This window comes from Amblyomma mixtum, chromosome 3 (genome assembly GCF_055824585.1).
Source record: "Amblyomma mixtum isolate Tamu chromosome 3, ASM5582458v1, whole genome shotgun sequence".
NCBI lineage: Eukaryota > Metazoa > Arthropoda > Arachnida > Ixodida > Ixodidae > Amblyomma > Amblyomma mixtum.
Window position 1 is genome coordinate 79,126,317 of NC_143014.1, and position 20,109 is coordinate 79,146,425.

The following is a 20,109-nucleotide window of genomic DNA, read 5'->3' on the forward strand; positions in this document are numbered from 1 at the left end:
GGTTTTTGAGGAAAGGAAATGGCGCAGTACCTGTCTCACATCTCGGTGGACACCTGAACTGCGCCGTAAGGGAAAGGATAAAGGTGGGAGAGAGAGAGAGAAGAAATGAAGAAAGAGGTGCTGTTGTGGAGGGCTCCGGAATAATTTCGACCATCTGGGGATCTTTAACGTGCACTGACATCGCACAGCACACGGACGCCTTTTTGCGTTTCGCCTCCATCGAAACGCGGCCGCCGCGGTAGGGTTCGAACCCGGGTACTACGGCTCGGCGGCGGGTAACGTGGTATCGGTAAGTAAATTAGTTTTTAAGGAAAGGAAATGGCCCAATATCTGTCTCACATATCTCGGTGAACACCTGAACCGCGCCTAAGGGAGGGGAGGATGGTGGGAGTGAAAGAAGAGGTGCCGTAGTGGAGGTCTCCGGAATAATTTCGACCACCTGGGGACCTTTTACGTGCATTGAAATCTCACAGCACGCGGGCGCCTTTTGCGTTTCGCCTCCATCAAAACGCGGACGCCGCGGTAGGGTTCGAACCAAGGAGGTTTTTGTAGGGTTTTTGTTCGAATCCGGCTCGCTAGACGTGCGCTCAACCAGCTCTAGTCGGCTGCGGCTCTATGCGGCTCGAGGCTCTGGCGCCATCTGACGGACATTAATGGCGCAAGCTTTCATATATCCTGTCTTTTCATTGCAAAGTCGTCTCTCAGTGCTCGAACAGAATCTTAGATTGTTTTATTTTGTATACAAAGGAAGTGCTTGCGCCGTGCACCCATAAACCCTTAAACGTTCTACGCTTTAACTCTACCCTGCTTCTACCCTGACGCTTCTTGCTTCTCTTGTCATACCTCTACAGCAAACGTTTAGTCATCACTATGAGCGTTGCTATGAGTATCTCTCCTTTTGGCTGCAGCTCCAACAGCTCTGCAAGCAAACAATGCTTTGCCGTGAAGTTCGCGCTATGTTCTTTACTTGCTGATTTTTGCGTTTATTTCCAGCCCTCACACTCCTATGTTATTTCTTGAGCTGACGTGAAACATTATCATAGCTTAGACTTCCGGCTTTGTCATTCGTCAAAAGTTCAACGTGAGTAGCGCGTGCCACCTTCGTATTATCGTAACCTTCTGCGACATTGCTCCTCAACTGGTTTAATAGTTTTGAAAGAGCACGTGAAGTAACGCTTCCCACATTCTTGTAGTCCTTGATAAGTAGCTTTTAAAAAAAAGTTACTTCTGTTTCAGCGTGCACTTCTTAGGTAACTACAGCCCAGCCCTTGAAATCGCGGGTCGCATTCGGAAAGGCGTGCTCCTGGTTTTCTACATCATTGCTAGGATGTGTGGATTAGGTATGTTGTATTGAAGGACTATTCCCTAAGCATTTACTCAGAGATTTTATGCTGGACCTTACACAATTATCCCGCGCTTCTAATCTTGCCATCCAAGCGGGCTACCTCTTCTGGGGGGCATAGGAAACCGTTTCTTGTTCGAGGTATACCTTTGATAGTACGTCAGCGGAGTAGCTTTCGAAAACACTTTAACTCTTGAATAAAATTGGTCCAGGACGTAACGAGATACTATACTTTGGCCATTGCAACGTCTGCGCTCCCCATGCGTGGGTAAAATTTTTTCATGCTGTGATATGCCATAAATGGTAGCTTTCTCCAAGTCTAATGAACAATGCTTTCTGCTGTTTGTTAGGAACTGTTGTCTGATTTTAAAGTCCCCAACATTAGCAATATAGCTGCCTGACATCTGTGTCTGCGTGTGTGTGTTTTTCTGTTCGCCGCTGCCGCGGAAGTGATCTAAGCAATATTCATGTTTGCTTGCGCTTCTTACCTTGTGCTACAGTTATGAAACAGTTTTTTATTTGAGTTCTTATTAAGCGAATTTAAGGAAATCTTTTTCTGCTCTTCTTTTTTCTCTGTACGTATTAACTTGCGTATTTGTCTTGGCACTCTTCAGAAAAATATCTCCTGCACAGATTGTTGCCTATTTGATGGCACTTTTTGCCGCAGAAACTTAAAATTCAGCCAGCCAATAAAACTTTTATAGGAAGGCATGATGGTTTATGGGGCCCAAAGAGACTCAGGCTATGGGGAACGCCGTAGTGAAGAGCTCCGGAAATTTCAACCATCCAGGGTTCTTTAACACGCAATGACATCACAGAATTTCGCCTCCATCGAAATTCGACTGCCGCAGCCGGGATCAAACCCACGTCTTTAGGGTCAGTAGCCGAGCACCGTAACCACTGAGCCACCGTGGCGCTGGAAGTCATGATGAGCAACCTTGCTGCTAATCTTGATGTGTTGGGATCTGCTTAAAACATGGCTATGCCAGTCCAGCAGGCTGACAAAGCCCTCTCTTGAAAACACTCAGCTAGCAGTTCGAGGTCAGCTTTTCATTTTTGCAGCAGGAACCAGGCAGGCATTAAGATCTAATGCATTACTGTGCGAAGCAGACCACAAAATGTTATCTCCCAGCTAAATTTGAATCTACAAGTGCTGTCAAAAGAAAATGGAAGGCAATGTTAGCGAAAAAATTTAATTTCATCGCCCTCATTTCGTGCTTGTTTGAATAGATATGTGCAGCCTAATTGTGATCGTGTGAATCATATAATGCACTAATAAATTACACTTTGGATTCAAAGGAAATAAAGTTTTTCGACATAGTCGCCTTCTATTTACTTTTGGTTGCAGGTGTACAAACTGGAATTGTTTGCCTCCTACATTCCCTATGGCTGTGCAAAAATGCTGGCCAACAGTGCTCTCTGTGTTGTGTCTAGTGGTTTTGAATAACACAGATACTGGGAGCCTGCAGGTGAAAGCATGAAGTAGGAATGCATTGGCCACCTTCACCTGTGCAGTGTAAAAACTGCAGTAAATTCCAGATCTGCAAAGCTTTCCGAAGCTGCCTATGCTTCACAGAGGAAGATGGCCTTTGCCAAATACGTCGATGACAGGCCTGCTGTGGTGGCTCAGTGCGTATGCAGTTCGAGTGCTGAGCACAAGTTTGCTGGTTTGGTCCCAGTCACAGTAGCTACATTTGAATGTAGAAAAAATTTAAAAGTACCCGCCACTGAGATTTAGGTGCATGCTAAAAAGAAGCCTCAAGCAGTTAAAATTAGTCTGGAGTTCTCTATTATAGACCTTTCCATTGAGTGAGGGAGATGTCGAAACTCCTCCTCTCTGAGCTGTTGCAAACCGGTTCCGCCACGCTAGCGCGGGGTGCACACGACAGTCCAGCGATCAATGAGGCGACGTGTGTGTGTGCGCGCGTGTGTGTGCGTGTACACGCACATACACACACACCTGGCAGATTGTGATGGCATCACGTGACCTAGGTGGCAGGTGAGCCACCTGCTTTTCCGTTCACAACACTACTGAGGGCAACATCAGATTTTCTTCAAGAGGGAGCTGTGACTGGTATGCATGCGTAGAACGGCTGCAATAAACTGTGTATCATGTAACTACTGTGCTTCATCTGTGCCATGCAAATGCACACAACACACAGAATACACTTGATATACCACTTTATCCACATAGCAATATCATGGTTAACAAAGTATAACCACAAAAACAATGCAAAACAGTGGCCACACAGCGCTAGTGCATCTAATTCAGATTTGGCCTAACTATGCAAATCGGCCGTCATTTTTTGCTGTGCAGCATTAGATATGCAGTGGGCAAAGTTTGAAAATGTCAGGTTCTCTCTGTTTGCTGGGCAATATTATTCATATTTCTTTTACTCGCCCATCCTAATTTCTGTTCATTCCTTTTCTTTTGCACTGTGTTTCTGTTGTGTCACACAAACTCATTTAGTTAGCATTGAACTATTGCAGTCAGCACTTGCATTTCCTATTGCTTTTGCTCGAATTTGTCTCCTTGTACTTGGCACACCACTCTGCCAGCTATCATCAGCACTGCAATTAAACTGTGCTGGCACTTTCAACTGCATCAAGTGTCGGTAACCTTTTTTGCAAGGAGCGTGTGATCCACAGCCTTGCTGCATAATCACTCGTGCTGCCAGAAAAACATTTGTTGTTACTAACATGGAACCTGACTTGGGCACTTCTACTGTGTTGCTCATGGCATTTACAGTTCAGCAACAGTGATTTCAAAATATTGTTGCGATGTCTCATCAATGGTGCTAAATTGTTGCGGTATCATTACCAAATGCGCTGAGTTACTATGCTTTGTGCTACCTAGCTAAGTCCACTCCTTGTCACATGGTTGCTCTACAATGCATTCAAAACTACTGTACAGGAGACGTAAGAAGGATAATTCCTGGAAGATGTTGCTACTGATAAGTATGTACTCATGCTAGCATGGCTAGCTATTTGAACAGCTCGTCTGGAATTTAAGATTCCTTTCTTTCATTGCATTAGTCCTGACAACATTGGAATAACCTCCTCTGGAAGGTTGCATGCCATGACATGTGCTGTACATCACTGTGCTTCTTAATAAAGTGGACCTCTGCCATGCAGATGACGCTCACATCCAAGGTTCACGTCCTGGTGACTGGCTGCAAAGCAAAAAGGTTGAAAAACCTTTCAAGCCTCGCACATCGCTCTGTAAATGGGCAAGTGCAATCAGGTGACAAGGACGGAGCGTTGTTAAGGTTGACTGGGTTTCGTCCTGCAATATTATGGCTTCGGCCCGCATCAACAACCACCAACAAGAACACCACTGCACTCTCTGAGGCCAAGGATACAGAGGGTGGGCAACTTACTTTAGGCCAGAAGGGTAATAATGCAGACCTGTGCAACTGCTGTTCCTCTTTTTCTTTCTGCTTTTATCCATACCTCATTTTTAATGACTTCATGTTGGTTAGTTAAACAAGTTATCTATGGTGCTTGCTTCATTACACTTGATGCTTATAGTAGTTTCCTGTATGTCAGCTTTTGGTAGTTTGTACTGTAACTTTGTGCCATAAATCTTATCTACCAACCTGCCAAATTGCATATGGTATGTGAGGTGAGAGGAGCGGTTGAGAGCTGCGGTTGAGAGCTGGAAAACTGCATTGCAAGTCAGCAGGTTGAGACGGCTACCCACAAAAATTATTTAAACAAGCTCACCTCATTGAAAATGTGACCTGAATTGCTAGGTTTCTACTTAAAGCATAGTTCCGGCATTCGTATGTGCAGTACTGAATATTATATAATCCTTGCATAGTGCTTGTACAATAGCACCAAACATTTTTTGTTTCTCATTCATTACACCATTAATGGGGCTGTCTTTTTTTCTTACAGTGAAGCAGAGTACAAAGGATGCAAGTTACTTAGGAGTGATACTTGCAGGGCTTGGAGTTACAGGTGAGCCTATTATTGATGAGCTATATCTTCTGACAGGGCACATTTTGTTTGTTTATTTTTTTATTTAATTACCCACAGTGCCAACAGGCATTATGTAGCAGTGGGTAGACAAAAAGATGAGAGAGATAATACTTTGCCAGCCGCACAACTATGTTAAGGCAAGAATCAGTGATAAAAAAGAATGAGATGCAGCAGTACAAAATACACATAGCATTGGAAAACTTAAAAGCAGTCAAAGTAATAAAGACAAGAAAACATTATTTTACAAAATATAGGCAGTGTTTGAAGGTAGTAATTTGTGCCTGTTGTAGATTGTTTTTTGGGGGAAAAAAAGACAAAGCACATTAGTCTTAGATGTAATCTCCCATACCTTGAACACGTGGTCCACATGGTCTGAGACGTGGTTGAGTGTTTGACGGAATCCCATTGGGCAAGGGGGAAACATAATAATGAATGATCACTTGCCAAATTATAAAAAAAGAAAAAATGTTGACGTTTCTGGGCCCACACGATGCCGTACAAAAGTCACCTCTTTCGTACATGCACTGCCATTGTGAACAAGGGACCCATGTGGCCCCCGAAGCTTTTTTTTTTCCTTTCTGGTACTTAGCCAACTGCTCATTTATTGCTGTTAGGTCAGCGTACGTAAATATTTCGCCTTTTCAATGCCGACATCGCAATGATACACTGCATGAAAACTTCAATTGTAACTTGTGTCGACAGTTATATAAACTCTCTGAATGCACTCTTTCTTTCAAACTCTCCACACCAATTTCTCTACTGCAAACCCCTCAGACAATTCAGGCAGCTGAATTCTGGACCCTTTCCAGTTTCTCTTTGTCTCGCATCGCTGGAGGGTCCCGAACTGTGCAGGCATATTCAAGAATGGTTCTCAAATTGGTCCTATACAGCAATTCTTTAGCAGGTAAAGGAAAAGTTTGGCATTTCAGTGCATAAAGCCCAAAACTTTCCCAGCTCTCGCTGCAATATAATTACGGGTTGGCTGACTCTTTTCAGTGTTAATTTCAAAACGCAGTTTTTTTTTCTTTTCAGTGATGTTATTTTCTACAGACGAATTAGTTGTTTTTTTTCCTCGGCGATATAGGTTTGGATTGGTTTATTGGAGTTTAATGTCCCAAAGCGACTCAGGCTATGAGGGACGCCGTAGTGAAGGGCTCTGGAAATTTCGACCAGCTGGGGTTCTTTAACGTGCACTGACATCGCACAGTACACGGGCCTCTAGAATTTCGCCTCCATCGAAATTCAGCCGCCGTGGCCGAGATCGAACCCGCGTCTTTTGGGCCAGCAGCCGAGCGCCGTAACCACTGAGCCACCGCGGAGGGTTCCTTGGTGATATAATGCGGTACTCTTGTGCGGTGAAAAGTCACCTCGAATTTCTCTTGGCCTTTTTGTCAGCCCAATCATTCGATTCACCAGTAATTACCGCAAAAATGGTTGTACTTATAGCTTCGCTTATGGAAAAAAATGCCATTTTCATTAAAAAAGGTACAAAAGGAACCGTAAGACAAAAACACAGGTGAAAGTTGACTTCAACTAGCTAGGAATTGTCATGCTAATGTTGAGGTCGTGCACTGGATAAAGCAAGAGGTCGGGCGGCGTCACGTGGCTGCATATCTACGACGACAAAACTGCCGCTTAAAGGGACACTGAGGAGAAATTGAAGTTGGCTTGTATCGACAGAATACCAGCTCCTGATTACAAAAACGCCACTCATACTGACAACAAAGCTCTTGTAACGTAGAAAAGAGCAAGAACCAAAATACAGGTATCGCCGCCACAGGCCAAACTCGCAAGTACAAGCGTCATGACGTCATATAACAAAACAGTGTTGCTGGAACCAATGGTTCTAGCAACGCTAGGACACGAGAAGCACAAATCACTGAGGCGCAGCCAATGCATGCGCAAATCTCCTTGACGTCGCCAGATGGCGCCACGTGCCGGGCAGCTACGCGCTCGCCTGAAGCATCGGGACCAATCAGCGCCTGCTCGCCGGCGTTAGGCGGGCTCCCGGTATTCCGCTAGCGGTATCAAGGTACACGGTATGCTAAAGGTGTCTATTTGCGAGAACTTCGTTGACGACTTCGAGAACGAGATCCATCGTAACGCTCGCAAAACGCCGGTGCAAACGTAAGCGAAGCGACTGTAGCGACGGCCGCAATAGCCGATAGATGCCTTCAACGTGCGGCCGGCGGTAGCTTTCTTTTCGGCTGCTGCTAGGCCGCACTGCTGGCAGCCAGAAATCACGGAGTCTGCATCCCGTCATGTTTCACGTCACTTAGTCCTCTGTCGTCATAGCCGAATCCCAAGTTTGAATCACAGCGGCGGGAAAAACCTTTTCAACTTCGAATCCAAATTTCTTAGAAATAAATGCATTTTTCGCTGCCGGCCAAGTGGCAACAAAGCCATGACATGCCGAACTATCGGATTTTGCTATAAAAAATATATTAATAGTGCTCTCCTCAGTGTCCCTTTAACCGTCGAGGTAGCCAGAACAAGACACTTTTTCATGCCCTTGTACATGGCTTTGCTTCAGTGTATTGTAGTGCATTGTAAAGCATTAAAGCATTTTCAAGCAATATTCACTCAAACCTCTTATAGGCTTATAGGTAATATGAGACATGAAAAAACTGCGATATAATCGCTGCTTTGTTGTTCTAATTCACTGCAGTGCTAAAGCCAGCCTGCCTCAAGAGCCGGAATAACAATGAACGTAGAAGCAGCAAATACACTGCAGTTTTTTCATGCCTTACATGACCTGTAAGCACACTTTGACATTGCAGTCATCGTTTGGATGTTGAAACCAAAATAGCTTGACAGAAAAATTTGATTATATATTATTTAGCAGCCATAGGCGAATACCACGTGGTGATTCATGCATAGTAGTGACTTCCGCATCATTGTAGAGAAGACATGCCACCAAAATTAGGTGCCTATACTCTTTTAAAGCGTAACTCTGAGGGTTTCTTGAACATTTTGGGTTGATAATCGCTTCACATTTCTTAGAGTCCCTGGAATTCTCTCCAGCAAAAAAAAAAAAAAAAAGGATTTCAAAATACTGAGTGGATGTATTTTATAACAGCAAAAGCTTGGAAACCAAAATAGAAACCGGGTTCTGACCTAACTATGGTGTCATGGATACTGTCACAAAACCTATCGTGTATGCATTGATTTGCCAAACTGGTAACTGTAAGTGACAGCTTGGATTATTTAAGGGGGGATGCGGGTCTTAAAACTTTTTTTTTATTTACAGTAGGATTCTTGTTAAAATTATTTTTGTGATTTTTTTATGTAGAGTTTAAAATGCAAATAGAGTTTGAATAACACAATTATAATTTGAGTTATAAAAGAGCTTTGCCATTTTAATTGGGCTCTTCATTACAGACATTAGCCAAAAAATGTTTAGAAATTATTTTCAATATTTACGGAACTGCATCACCCATGCTGTACTTTGTACAGTGATGCTGTTTTTGCTCTTGCCTCAGTGAAAATACATTGGTAAAAAAATCTGTGAATAGAACATACAAAACAGGTTGGCTGTTAAATTAGGAAAGCAACTAATTAAATTTAATGCATAGCGTAAAAGCCTGTAATAACATCACTGCACAGCTCTACTCAATGCATAAATTGATACCATGCCCATTTCAGCTTCCCAAGGTCAACCTGAGAAGAGGCCCGTAGGTCAGAAAGACTGTTCATAAAATCACGAACAGAGATAAAGAGACGAAGTCTGTGTTCACATATTCAGTCACTGGAAATTGTGTCGCAGAAGAATGGCTGTAGTGTTGGCTGCACTGCTGCGATGCCGTCTTGGAAGGTGTCAAATGAAAGGGCACCAATCGTGCTTTCAAACGGAGCAGAATGATAGCGGTTGAAGAGTGGTTTCGGAATTGCAATTGCATGAAGTGGAACATCATTTCAAGCTCGTGCTTTGTTTTTTGGTCACGCGACTTTCAGAATACAATCTTTTTGTACTTTGGGATTGTTTTGAGCATGAATATTTTTGAAGTATATTTAGTTTGAAGTATATTTATAGTTTGAATATAATGAATATAGTTTGAAGTATATTTAGTATGAAAAACTGTTTTTCTAAAAATAGAGCCTCGCAATTCTTTGCGATCTCAAGACCTGCATCCCCCCCCTCAAAACAAGGTCAAAATTTTGTCCTTCAGCAAATGCAGAATGAATGTTGACAAACGTGCAAAACTGATGTCACACCATTGGATTGATTTTTTTTCTTTTTTCAGGGCAGACAGATAAAGCTATGAAATATATAAAAAATGCGTCATAGAAGCACACATACATTGCAGCTGCAGTACTTTTATCTAACCATGCAGGACCTGTGATGGTGTTGTCGTCGGCGTAACATGGCAGCAGTCTTGCCACTCATTGCAACGTTGACGCTTGCTGCAGCTCCCGGGTGATGGTGCAGATCAAGGCAGTGCATGGCTGCTTGTGACTAGGAAATGGGTTCAGATGCCAAGAAATGCAAACAGTGGATTTATTTTTTGATGCTATGGGAAAAACATAGTGGTTAGCAAAGATTCATGTTAAGGTTTTAAGGCATCTGCAATGTGAGTGAAATGCCACCCACACCACTTCTGTGTACCACATGCCGCGTCTCATTATAAAGCGCAGGCTACCGAATGCTTCCCATGTTCTTGAAGCTGTAACACACTTGTCTTTTGTATTCCATTATCACTGCCTGCAAGCCCTTGAGGGTTCGTAAATCCTCTCACGTTCTTTCTTCTGCAAAGCAGTTTACAGACATGCAGCTTAGCTTTCTGTTTTTTTTTCCCAATAATGAGAAGTTATTTAAGAGACTTATCTGGGATAATTGTCAGTGTAATCATTCGCTTCAACATGAGGAGGATCAGGAGAACGAGATGAAGGAATAAAAGAACTTTAGATTTACTATCAGTATATAAGTTGCTTGTGTAACGTAAAAACCCAGCAGCGGCCATCAGCCATCACCGAGGGCCTACAGGTAGCACCAGTGTCACAAATGGTGGAAGTGCCACTGCTCTGCCATCAGCCACATTTTGCAACAATGCCAACCTAGTCCTACATGTCTCACTGGAGAGTGCAGCAGTTGCAGGAAGCAGACATGCTTGCTATAATTTTCAAGCTGCAATACTGGGCATAAGATTAGTAATAAAAATTTCGGAAGTACATTTTGTGCAAAAAACTGCTAAACACACAACATAGCTGCAAATCAAATGCAATGGAATCTCAATTTAAACGCACTTAATTTGAACTTCTGGTTTATTCAAACTGATTTAAACATTGCTTCAAAAAATAATGTGCTACTACTTTTGTGGTAGTACATACAAGTGAAATGATAGTAAACATCAACAATATTTCTGAGTATCGTTATTGCAAACAGTATAGGCAGCCATCCTAGTGACACAAAGTATTCTGAAATAGTTGCTGTTGGCAAGCGAGGGTAATGCTTGATGACAAACTCCAGTTCAGAATTTGTCCGCCTCGGTGGCTCAGTGGTTGTTGCGCTCAGCTGCTGACCCGAAAGATGCGGGTTTGATCCCAGCCGCGGCGGTCGAATTTCGATGGAGGCGAAATTCTAGAGGCCTGTGTGCCATGCAATGTCGGTGCATGTTAAAGAACCCCAAGTGGTTGAAATTTCTGGAGCTCTTAACTACGGCATCCCTCATAGCCTGAGTCGCCTTAGGACGTTAAACCCCAATAAACCAAACCAACCAGTTCAGAATTCATGCTTGTGCACAGTAAACAAATTCTCACCTTCATTGAACTCAGTGTGAAACATTTACTGCTTGCTTTATTTTTTCACTTTAAAGAAGGCTTGTACATACGGCCTGCATTATGGGCCACATTTTTGACCATAATGAGTCCTATGTGGTTATGCTTGTTTATGCAGGGCTGATGTTCTACACGATTTTCCATGAGCTCTTCTCGGGGCATAGTCCCAACTCTGTGTATTCGCGAGCTCTGGAGCGCTGCCGAGCGGACCCTAGAGTGAAGGCGGCACTTGGTGAACCTTTGCAGGGCCATGGTGAAACGACAAGTCGTGGACGCCGCAGGCATGTTATATTTTTCTTGGGGAATGCTTTTTCATTGCTAAGGAAAACTATGGTCTCCATTTTATTTTTAAATCTACAAGCCTGCCAAGACCACTAAACACATATGTTGCACACAACTCTTTGAAGTACCTTAGCTGCTTCAAATACTTCTCTCACATTTTACTGTAGCCTAGAGGATTCTTCTGTCTTTCCTTTCCACGATAAAAATTCATAGAAACTACTTTTTTGCTGCTGTGCATTGCAACAGTATTGTGGGATAGCTCGATGTTCACTTGGCCTTTCTTAAATTCACTGCTCAAGTGATTGAGTTCGTGAGCTGGAAAGTTAAGGAATAAACATATCATTGTAACCTTGGGGGGTGATTACACAACACCAGTTTTTTGACACCGGTGTAATGGGAGTTATCTTTGCTTACACTTGATTCCTGATGATTCTAGTGGGTTATACTGGTTGAAACACATAGCATAGCACAGCCTTAGCATAGCATGGACGTTGTGCACATAATTGTTTTGCATGACACAGATTCAACTTGACACTCATTAAATGAAATGACAACTTGGCCCACCTGCCGCGGTGGCTCAGTGGTTATGGTGCTTGGCTGCTGACCCGTAAGACGCGGGTTCGGTCCAGGCCGCAGCAGTCTCATTTCAATGGAGGAGAAATGCTAGAGGCCAACGTACTGTGTGATGTCAGTGAAAGGACCCCACGTGGTCAAAATTATCCGGCGCCATTCATTATGGCGTCTCTGATAGCCTGTGTACAGCTTTGAGGTGCTAAACTTGACATACTCAATTCTGCTTGGTGACAGGCCTGCTCCAGAGCACTGAAGACAGTGTATGTCATAATTAATAGGCATGCTGCTGTACTTGGCACTCTTGTCTCCTCAGTGCAGAACTGTGGGAAAGAGTGTTTAGATTTTGTTGATTTTTTTTTTCATACTTTAGTATTTGTCCTCAAGTGAGTGGCAGCTGACTATTCGCAGTATGTAGTGCTAATGTTTAGCATAACTTTGCTAACTATCAGTTTTTCTCTCTTTAATAAAGCAATGCTATGAAATTGCAATTGTTTTTGCTAATGTTACCCTCAAAGTTTCTTTTTTTTTTTTTAAGGTTGGTGCCCCACGCTTGTGCAGCCACTAGCCATTTCCTACAGTGTTTGCGCGATGACTGAGGCCCTCTCACTTTTGATAGAAAAACAAGTTTTAGCTTATTAGAAAGATAAATATATTTATTAAATATATAGGTGTTGTTAATGCCATTGGATGTAGGTACGAGTAGAGTGAGCAAAAACATAAAATATGTGTAAAACGATACTTTTGTACGACTTACCTGCTTGTTTGAAGTTTTTTTGGAAAAACTACTGCACTGATAAGAGGGTTGCTTCTGCAGTGTTTAGATAAAATGTTAATCTTGGAAAATGGCAAGCGGTTTTTCGCTTGAGTGGATAGTTGTTTTGAACCAGCGCTCTAAAGAAGACCAAAAATTAAAAAAAAAATGATGCATATTAGATGCTCATTAGCTTCCAGTCTGACAAAATGCAAGCATGTTTGTGACATTTGTGTATTGTGCACATTTCGTTAAGTAAGCAAAATTTCTTTGAGCTGCACTTAACAGTTATTTAGTTTTCTTTGTGCAAAGTCAGTCGTTACCACGAAAACATGACCCATGCAGGCCTGGGTACTGAGTGCCTCGATCACATGGGTCACATTCAACAACAAAAACAAAAAACTACTAAGGGGAGCTGAAATAAATTTTGCACACTTAGCAAAATATGCACGATGGTCAAATGGGGCAAACATGCTTGCATTTTGTCAAGTCACAGCAGGTAGCTATTGAGCCTCTAATATGCATCATTTTAAATTTTTTAAAAATCTTTTCCAGCGCCCTGTCACGGTGGCACTAGTGGTTAGGGCACTCGGCTTCTGAGCCCGAACGAGTTCAGTCCCGGCTATGACTGCCGCATTTTGATGAAGGCAAAGCACAAAGTGCCTGTGTGCTGTACGGTGTCGGTATACATTAAAGAACCCCAGGGGGTCGAAATTAATCTGGAGCCCTCCACCACGCCCTCCCTCATAGCCATGTCACTTGGGACGTTAAAGGGACACTGAGGAGAGCTCTATTAATATTTTTTTATAGCAAAATCCGATAGTTCGGCATTTCATGGCTTTGTTGCCACTTGCCCGGCAGCGAAAGATACATTTATTTCTATGAAATTTGGATTCGAAGTTGAAATAGTTTTTCCCGCCGCTCTGATTCAAACTTGGGATTCTGCTATGACGACACAGAACTAAGTGACGTGAAACATGACATTCACATGACGTAACGCAGACTCCGTGATTTCTGGCGGCCAGCAGTGCGGCCCAGCAGCAGCCGAAAAGAAAGCTACCGCCGGCCGCACGTTGAAGGCATCTATCGGCTATTGCGGCCGTCGCTTCGTTTACATTTGCACCGGCGTTTTGCCAGCGTAACAATGGATCCCGTTCTCGAAGTCGTCAACGAAGTTCTCGCAAATAGACGCCTTTAGCATACCGTGTACCTTGTTACCGTTAGCGGAATACCGGGAGCCCCCATACCGCTGAGAGCAAGCGCTGATTGGTCCCGGCGCTGCAGGAGCGCGCGTAGCTATCGGGTACGTGGCGCCATCTGGCGACGTCAAGGAGATTTGCGCATGCATTTGCTGCGCCTCAGTGATTCGTAGCTTCTCGTGTCCTAGTGTTGCTAGAACTATTGGTTCTAGCAACACTGTTTTGTCCTATGACGCCATGAAGCTTGTACTTGCGAGTTTGGCCTGTGGCGGCGATACCTGTATTTTGGTTCTTGCTCTTTTCTATGTTACAGGAGCTTTGTTGTCAGTATGAATGGCGTTTTTGTAATCAGGAGCTGGTATTCTGTCGATGCAAGTCAACTTCAATTTCTCCTCAGTGTCCCTTTAAGCCCCATATACCATACCATCTTTTTTAGAGCGCCATTTCTAGATAACTATTCACTGGAGCCAAAAACTGCTTGGAATTTACCAAGGTTAACATTTCTTCTAAAAACTGCTGAAGCAGCACTCTTTTGGTACAGTAGTTTTTCAGTAAAGCTTCCCACAAGCAAGCAAGTAGACTGGAGAATGCCTTCTGGTCACTTCGTATTTTGCTCACTTGATGTGTACAAGCGGAAATTGGTATTAATATCACATATCAGTGAGAACTTTTTGCATTTATCTTTGCAAGAAGCTAAAAATTGTTTCTCTAGCAGAAGTGAAAGAGCCACAGCCATCGTGCTCACATACTCAAAAACGGCGGGTAACCGCTGGCACTGCCTTAACATGTGGGTTCAACTTAGTGGCTACGGAGGTAAAAAATGTAGTATCTACCTGTAGGTAATTCAGACCATGGTTAATTTGATTTTGTGGTTAATTTGACAACATACAGACATTCCATAGGTTCATTTATATTCCAATATACCTGTTAGTGCTGTGTAGATGTATTCTACTAATTACAGTAATTTGTGCTAGAGCTTGCAGTGATTAGCAGAGCTTATTGTAGAATTACATGGTTTTGAAGGGCAGGTGATGGTAGTGGTTCAATTTAAAGGAAAAAGAAACGTGAAGAAAAAGAAAGTTGCCGCCCACAGCAATTGCTGTCTAATATCCTAAGCACCCGAGCTGCAGCCGGCGGAGATGGAAGGGAAAGGGAGAGGATAGCCAGGAGAAGTATAGAGGGGAGTGATGGCAAGAAAGGATAGGGGAGGACTTTTGTACACTATTTACAAAATACAAAAGTAATCAAGTTCGTACCGCTCGCGCGCAGGCTCTGTCCAAAAATAAGTGTGCGCAAGCGGCCACTATGCACAGTCATTTACAGAACATAAAATCTGAAGAGGTTTTAGAATTGGAGTAACTTAAAGAGATCAAATGTGTGAAACTTGTCAAAAAAGCATTCAAAACTGTTTTGAGCTAGCCTTTGAAATGGTGACATAACTGCCGAATAAATCCGCGATGGCATTCAGGCTTCTATGCAGCACACACTGCTGGATAGGGGGCCCAATGATGTTGCCGACAGCAGTGGTACATTTTCAACACAGAAATGCCTGCTCAAAGGAAGAAAACCAATGCCACCAAAGGCAGAGCCCATGGAGTGTTGTTTGGCAGCATCCAACTACCCATGGCAGGATGTGGGTGAAGACGGCAGAAATCTGAAATCTTTCCTTATGTGCCATCATTACCGAGCTTCTCTGCACTTCCTGAAGTCCTGTGGAAAAGCCTGAACATTGTCATCGCTTTATCCGGCAATTACATTACCATTTTAAAAGCTAGCGCACAAAAACTTTGCGTACTTTACCTACCATGGTGGCTCAGTGGTTAGGGCGCTCGACTACTGAGCCGCAGTTCCTGGGTTCAGAACCGGCCGTGGTGGCCTCATTTCGATGGAGGTGAAACGCAAAAGGCACCCATGTGCTGTGCGATATCAGTGCATATTAAAGATCCCCAGGTGGTCGAAATTATTCCGGAGACCTCCAATACGACACCACTTTCTCCCCTTCTTCTTACTCCGTTCTTTATCTCTTCTCTTACAGTGCGGTTCAGTTGTGCACCGAGATGTGAGACAGATACTGCGCCATTTCCTTTCCTCAAAAACCAATTTTAATTTTAATTTTTTTTACCTACATGCTTCATACATTCGAATCCCAGAATTTGGCTGAGTTCTTAAAAACTGCTTCAACTGCAGCTTTTAAGTCCCAGAAAATGACCAGTAAAATTGATTTTTTTTAAGATTGATCTATTCGCTCTTAGGCCTCGTTTTTTATGCTGTCCCATAGTTTTATTGCTGAAACCGACCGGGAAGTATTGTTTCATGAACCGCGGCAGCTCTGCATGGTAGGGCGAATAATGGGTGTTTTTCTGCATTACGGCTTTCTGCCTAGATACTCACTTTATGGAGCAGATTTCTTCATGACTGTTTTATTTATTTTGACCATGTTTGTTTTGTTACACTCCTAGGACTGCAGTGCAGGTCAAGACATTCTTTGTTTTTCAGATTTATGGTCTATGGGTGTTTAACCTACCAAAGCGACTCAGGCTATAAGGGACCTCCAGAAATTTCGACCACCTGGGTTCTTTAGCGTGCACTGACATTGCACAGTACACAGGCCTCTAGAATTTCGCCTCCATCGAAATTCGACTGCAGCGTCCAGGATTGAACCCGCGTCTTTCGGTCAGCAGCCGAGTGCCATAACCACTGAGCCACCGCGGCAGCAGATTTGTGAATTTGAAATGTCTTGTATGAAATTTTCTTCTCACTCTTGAACGGACACTGCATTGCAGAAATTCAAGAGAAAAATTTATGCTTTGCGAAAAAAAGTTCTAAGGATGTCTTGACCTGTAGACGCCAGTAGGAACATAATGAATCTTGAACCAGCCTTCTGCCACATTTTCTTAACTCTGGAGCCTTTTCACTACATTCGGAGGAAAAATATATATCAGAAAATAATTTTCTAGAGATAGAACAGTCAAATTTTGTGAGAGTATTCAGAAAATTATTTCTGTATGCTCAAAAAATTTCATGTAAAGGCATGTTCTTTTCATTTGTGTGGACTAGTTAGTCATCCACTGATATTGTGCATATTTTGATAGATTATTTTGTGGTTATGCATCTTACAATTTAAAAATTTTTGCAACACTGAGGCTAAGAAACTTCAAAAGCTGGGTTAATATTAGAGGTGTTCCCCTTTTTTTTTTCGTATTGAAAGAGTTTATTCACTTGTGAGGATTCACTTGCACAGACAATATCTATACAATCCCACCAGGGTTCATTTGATGGAAGTTGAATAAGCAGCCTAAAAGCCAATCCAATATATTAAGTTACATAGCTGCCATTTTCAATGCCTCTAATTTAAATCTATTTTACCTCGAGGTTTCATTATTACAACCTGTTGCAGAATTGTTTTGTTTACCTGTTCCTTGGAGAGGCCAGTTGTGAAAACTGTGCATGTCTTTTCTTTTCTTTTTCTTTTTTTCCAGGCATGTTAGCCACATGGAGTACATTAAGGATGGCATCAATTACATGCGCATGAAGTTCTATATCAAGGGACCCAGCAGGTCCGGCACTGTACATCTTGAAGTAAAAGAGGTAATGTTTTGCTCATCAGGTGTGCTTGAAACACCAGTGTGCTTTGCCGTACACTATCTGCTGCGCTTGCAAACTTTGGCCACCAACGTTTATTACGCTTCTTGCATCCAGCAAAGCAATGCAGCTGATTCCCCATGACATATGCTACGTGAAAATAAACAAACTTCTTGGGCAATCTACAGCTGCCAGCCTAAATTTTTCATTTATTAACAGGACAGTCACAAGAATTACGAGTACCGCTACCTGTTTGTTGATCTCGACGGCTACCCGAAGCGGACAATCATTCTTGAAGACAACAGGGAAATCAAAGGCCCCAGCAGCACATTTGATGTTCTCTAGTGTGTGCAGTACATGATCCAGACAGTGCTTGTGTAATTCTAAGGGAAATAAAATTGAAAAAAAAAAAAAAAATTCTCTTTATATCTTGTTTCTTTTATCACTCAGCTTTAGCATTATTATTTGTCTTCTTCACTGTGCTCAGACCTCTCGCTGCAGTGATTTTTTTTTTTTGTCCAATCTCATGAACTAAAGGTAGTAGTCTGATTTGTGCTACCTTGCTTAGTGCTACCTTTTTGCCCAATACAAAAATGATACATGAAACCTATTAGAGAATACCACTGGATGAAGTGCCTTGTAGGAACAAAGAAAATTGTTTACCACCGCTTGAAACTGTCTGACATTTTAAGCAGATTCTCGCAGTTAGGCTTGAGTAGCTAAACACATTGGGGAAATATGTTAGAAGTGCCGCAGAGAAGCTGCATTCACAGCTGCCCCAGGTGTTGCACTGACTTGTGGTATGTTGGTATGCTTCAACAGTATACTAGTGTGCTAGCTGCCTTCGCCTACTTCCCCCAGTTTCATGTAGTCGTCGTTGTCGTCCCATCCACATGCCCTCCTCCCGTCTCCCAGATGGTGATAGGGAAGAGAGAGGAAACGTCGAGGAGGGAAGTGAAGAAGAGGACCAAAAGGGGAGGTGCCAACAAGATAGGATGCCTAGTGGCATGCGGGGAGAGTGTTTGTGCATGCACAGAGATGGTCCCGAGAGGAGGCTGTTCTACCACCTTGAGTGGCATAATTCGGTTGCACCACATATGATTAGCAGCTGTGTGCATGCACCTGTGTAGTAGTCACAGCAATGATGGGACCTTCAGCAGCACCTTGGCACATCAGTCGTGTAGCAGGAGGGCCGTGGATGCAGCTGAGGTCAAGCGTCGTTCTGGGAACATTGCTGTGAGCAGCCACAACCACAAACGTGTGGCAGGTTAATGGAGGGCGAACGCTGTCTGGATGCCGCCCGGAAACGCACTGCGCAACAAGATCCTGACTTCAATGCTCACATTTCTCACACAGCAGAGCACTCATTGTAACTCACCCATGACATAACACACAATCATCATGCCATCATGCATGGCATCAACTATTTACAAACCACCTAGAGCTGATTACTCATCGTGCCCATGAGGTAAGCAGCTTTAGATTTTTTTTTTTTCTGGCCTTTGTAAAGAAAATAACCTTAGCCTTTCGAAGTTGGTTCCAGCGTTACCTCGTACCTTTTGGCACCTGTACCAAATATTGGTATTGTACTGCTCTGCCAGAGATACAAAAGAAAAAGGTGACAGCTGTTGGGCATCTGTACTTAAATGCCAACACAAGGTATCGTAGCTTAGCCAACATGAATCCAGTTTTGAAGTGCATTACTCAACCATGCATTTAGTGCAATCCATTGGAATGTGTCTAAAAAATGTGGCCAATTAGTTAACTGTATTTATTGGTTTAATAACTCGTTTTAAAGAATACATTTATATTGCACAGTTTAAGCCACTTTTTGACCAAGACTAGTCCACTCTTAGAACATACCCGCAGCAACACGAGGTTTGGGACAAATGTAATCAGCGTTGCCATGGAATTCATCTGTCAAATGGATTTATAAGAAACCCACTAGGCAGAATAGATCTTGGTTAAGGAGTAATTGCTCATTAGCATCCGACTGCCTCTATACAACTACAAAGGAAAGCTGTAAAACTTTCTCAAACATTGCATTTGAAGAAAAATTCGTTCTGGTCTTTCTATAATTTAATTTATTGGTCTGTGTAGCCAGAATCTGCTACAAGCCTTTCCTCGGCTTGACAGATGTGCAAGGTGTGTCATTATTTCCTTCAAGTTGGTCAGCTGATGGGCTCCTGTTTTACCTGACACATTATAAAATAGCTCTGATGTCGTCATTAGTGTGTAGCTACTCTACATGGGATTATCCCTTTGAGGTGCCATTTTATTGGAATTCAAAACTATTTTTTTTTGCCTATATAGTATATCTAGGCCTCAAGAAAACCAATTCATCAGTTTCCCAAAGGAATACATAAATGGTAAATTTTTCTCATTTAAAATTTCTTGGAACCTCAGAAAATGGTTGGGAGCCATTATTTAAGAATGCCAGGATTTGTGAAAATAGCATGCTGGGGATTGTGGAATCATTTTTGTTTTCGAAGATGGCCATGGTGCTACAAATTCAGAAAGAAAACTTGACATTAGTACTGGTGGCAAAATCTGCAAGATCATGGGGCCTAAACCCCATGATTTTTGGTTGTGGGGCTGGCTGAGAAACATTTAATCATGTA

At 42.8% G+C, this 20,109-nt stretch overlaps 1 protein-coding gene across 2 annotated transcripts; it reads left to right on the top strand.

Moving 5' to 3' along the window:
- Nucleotides 1-872: 872 nt before the first annotated feature.
- On the top strand, nucleotides 873-17,904 carry LOC149350725 (mitochondrial import inner membrane translocase subunit Tim21). 2 transcript variants are annotated; one of them, XM_089579837.1, is made up of 7 exons: nucleotides 873-1,081; nucleotides 1,237-1,340; nucleotides 4,478-4,736; nucleotides 5,243-5,305; nucleotides 11,220-11,382; nucleotides 17,386-17,494; nucleotides 17,708-17,904. In XM_089579837.1, exons 3-7 carry the CDS (start codon nucleotides 4,478-4,480, stop codon nucleotides 17,831-17,833), a joined length of 720 nt encoding a protein of 239 aa, XP_089435963.1. In that variant the 5' UTR covers nucleotides 873-1,081; nucleotides 1,237-1,340; the 3' UTR covers nucleotides 17,834-17,904. The 2 variants fall into 2 exon arrangements, with proteins under 2 accessions (XP_089435963.1, XP_089435962.1); XM_089579836.1 differs by lacking the exon at nucleotides 1,237-1,340 and having other exon boundaries at nucleotides 874-1,081; nucleotides 17,708-17,903.
- The last annotated feature ends 2,205 nt before the right edge of the window (nucleotides 17,905-20,109 follow it).

Excerpts from the sequence above, each read along its gene's own strand:
- LOC149350725 (XM_089579837.1), top strand. The coding sequence starts at position 4,478 with ATGACGCTCACATCCAAGGTTCACGTCCTGGTGACTGGCTGCAAAGCA. Across the intron at positions 4,737-5,242 it reads ACTTACTTTAGGCCAGAAGG|TGAAGCAGAGTACAAAGGAT; the intron begins GTAATAATGCAG and ends TTTTTCTTACAG. Across the intron at positions 5,306-11,219 it reads TGCAGGGCTTGGAGTTACAG|GGCTGATGTTCTACACGATT; the intron begins GTGAGCCTATTA and ends TTGTTTATGCAG.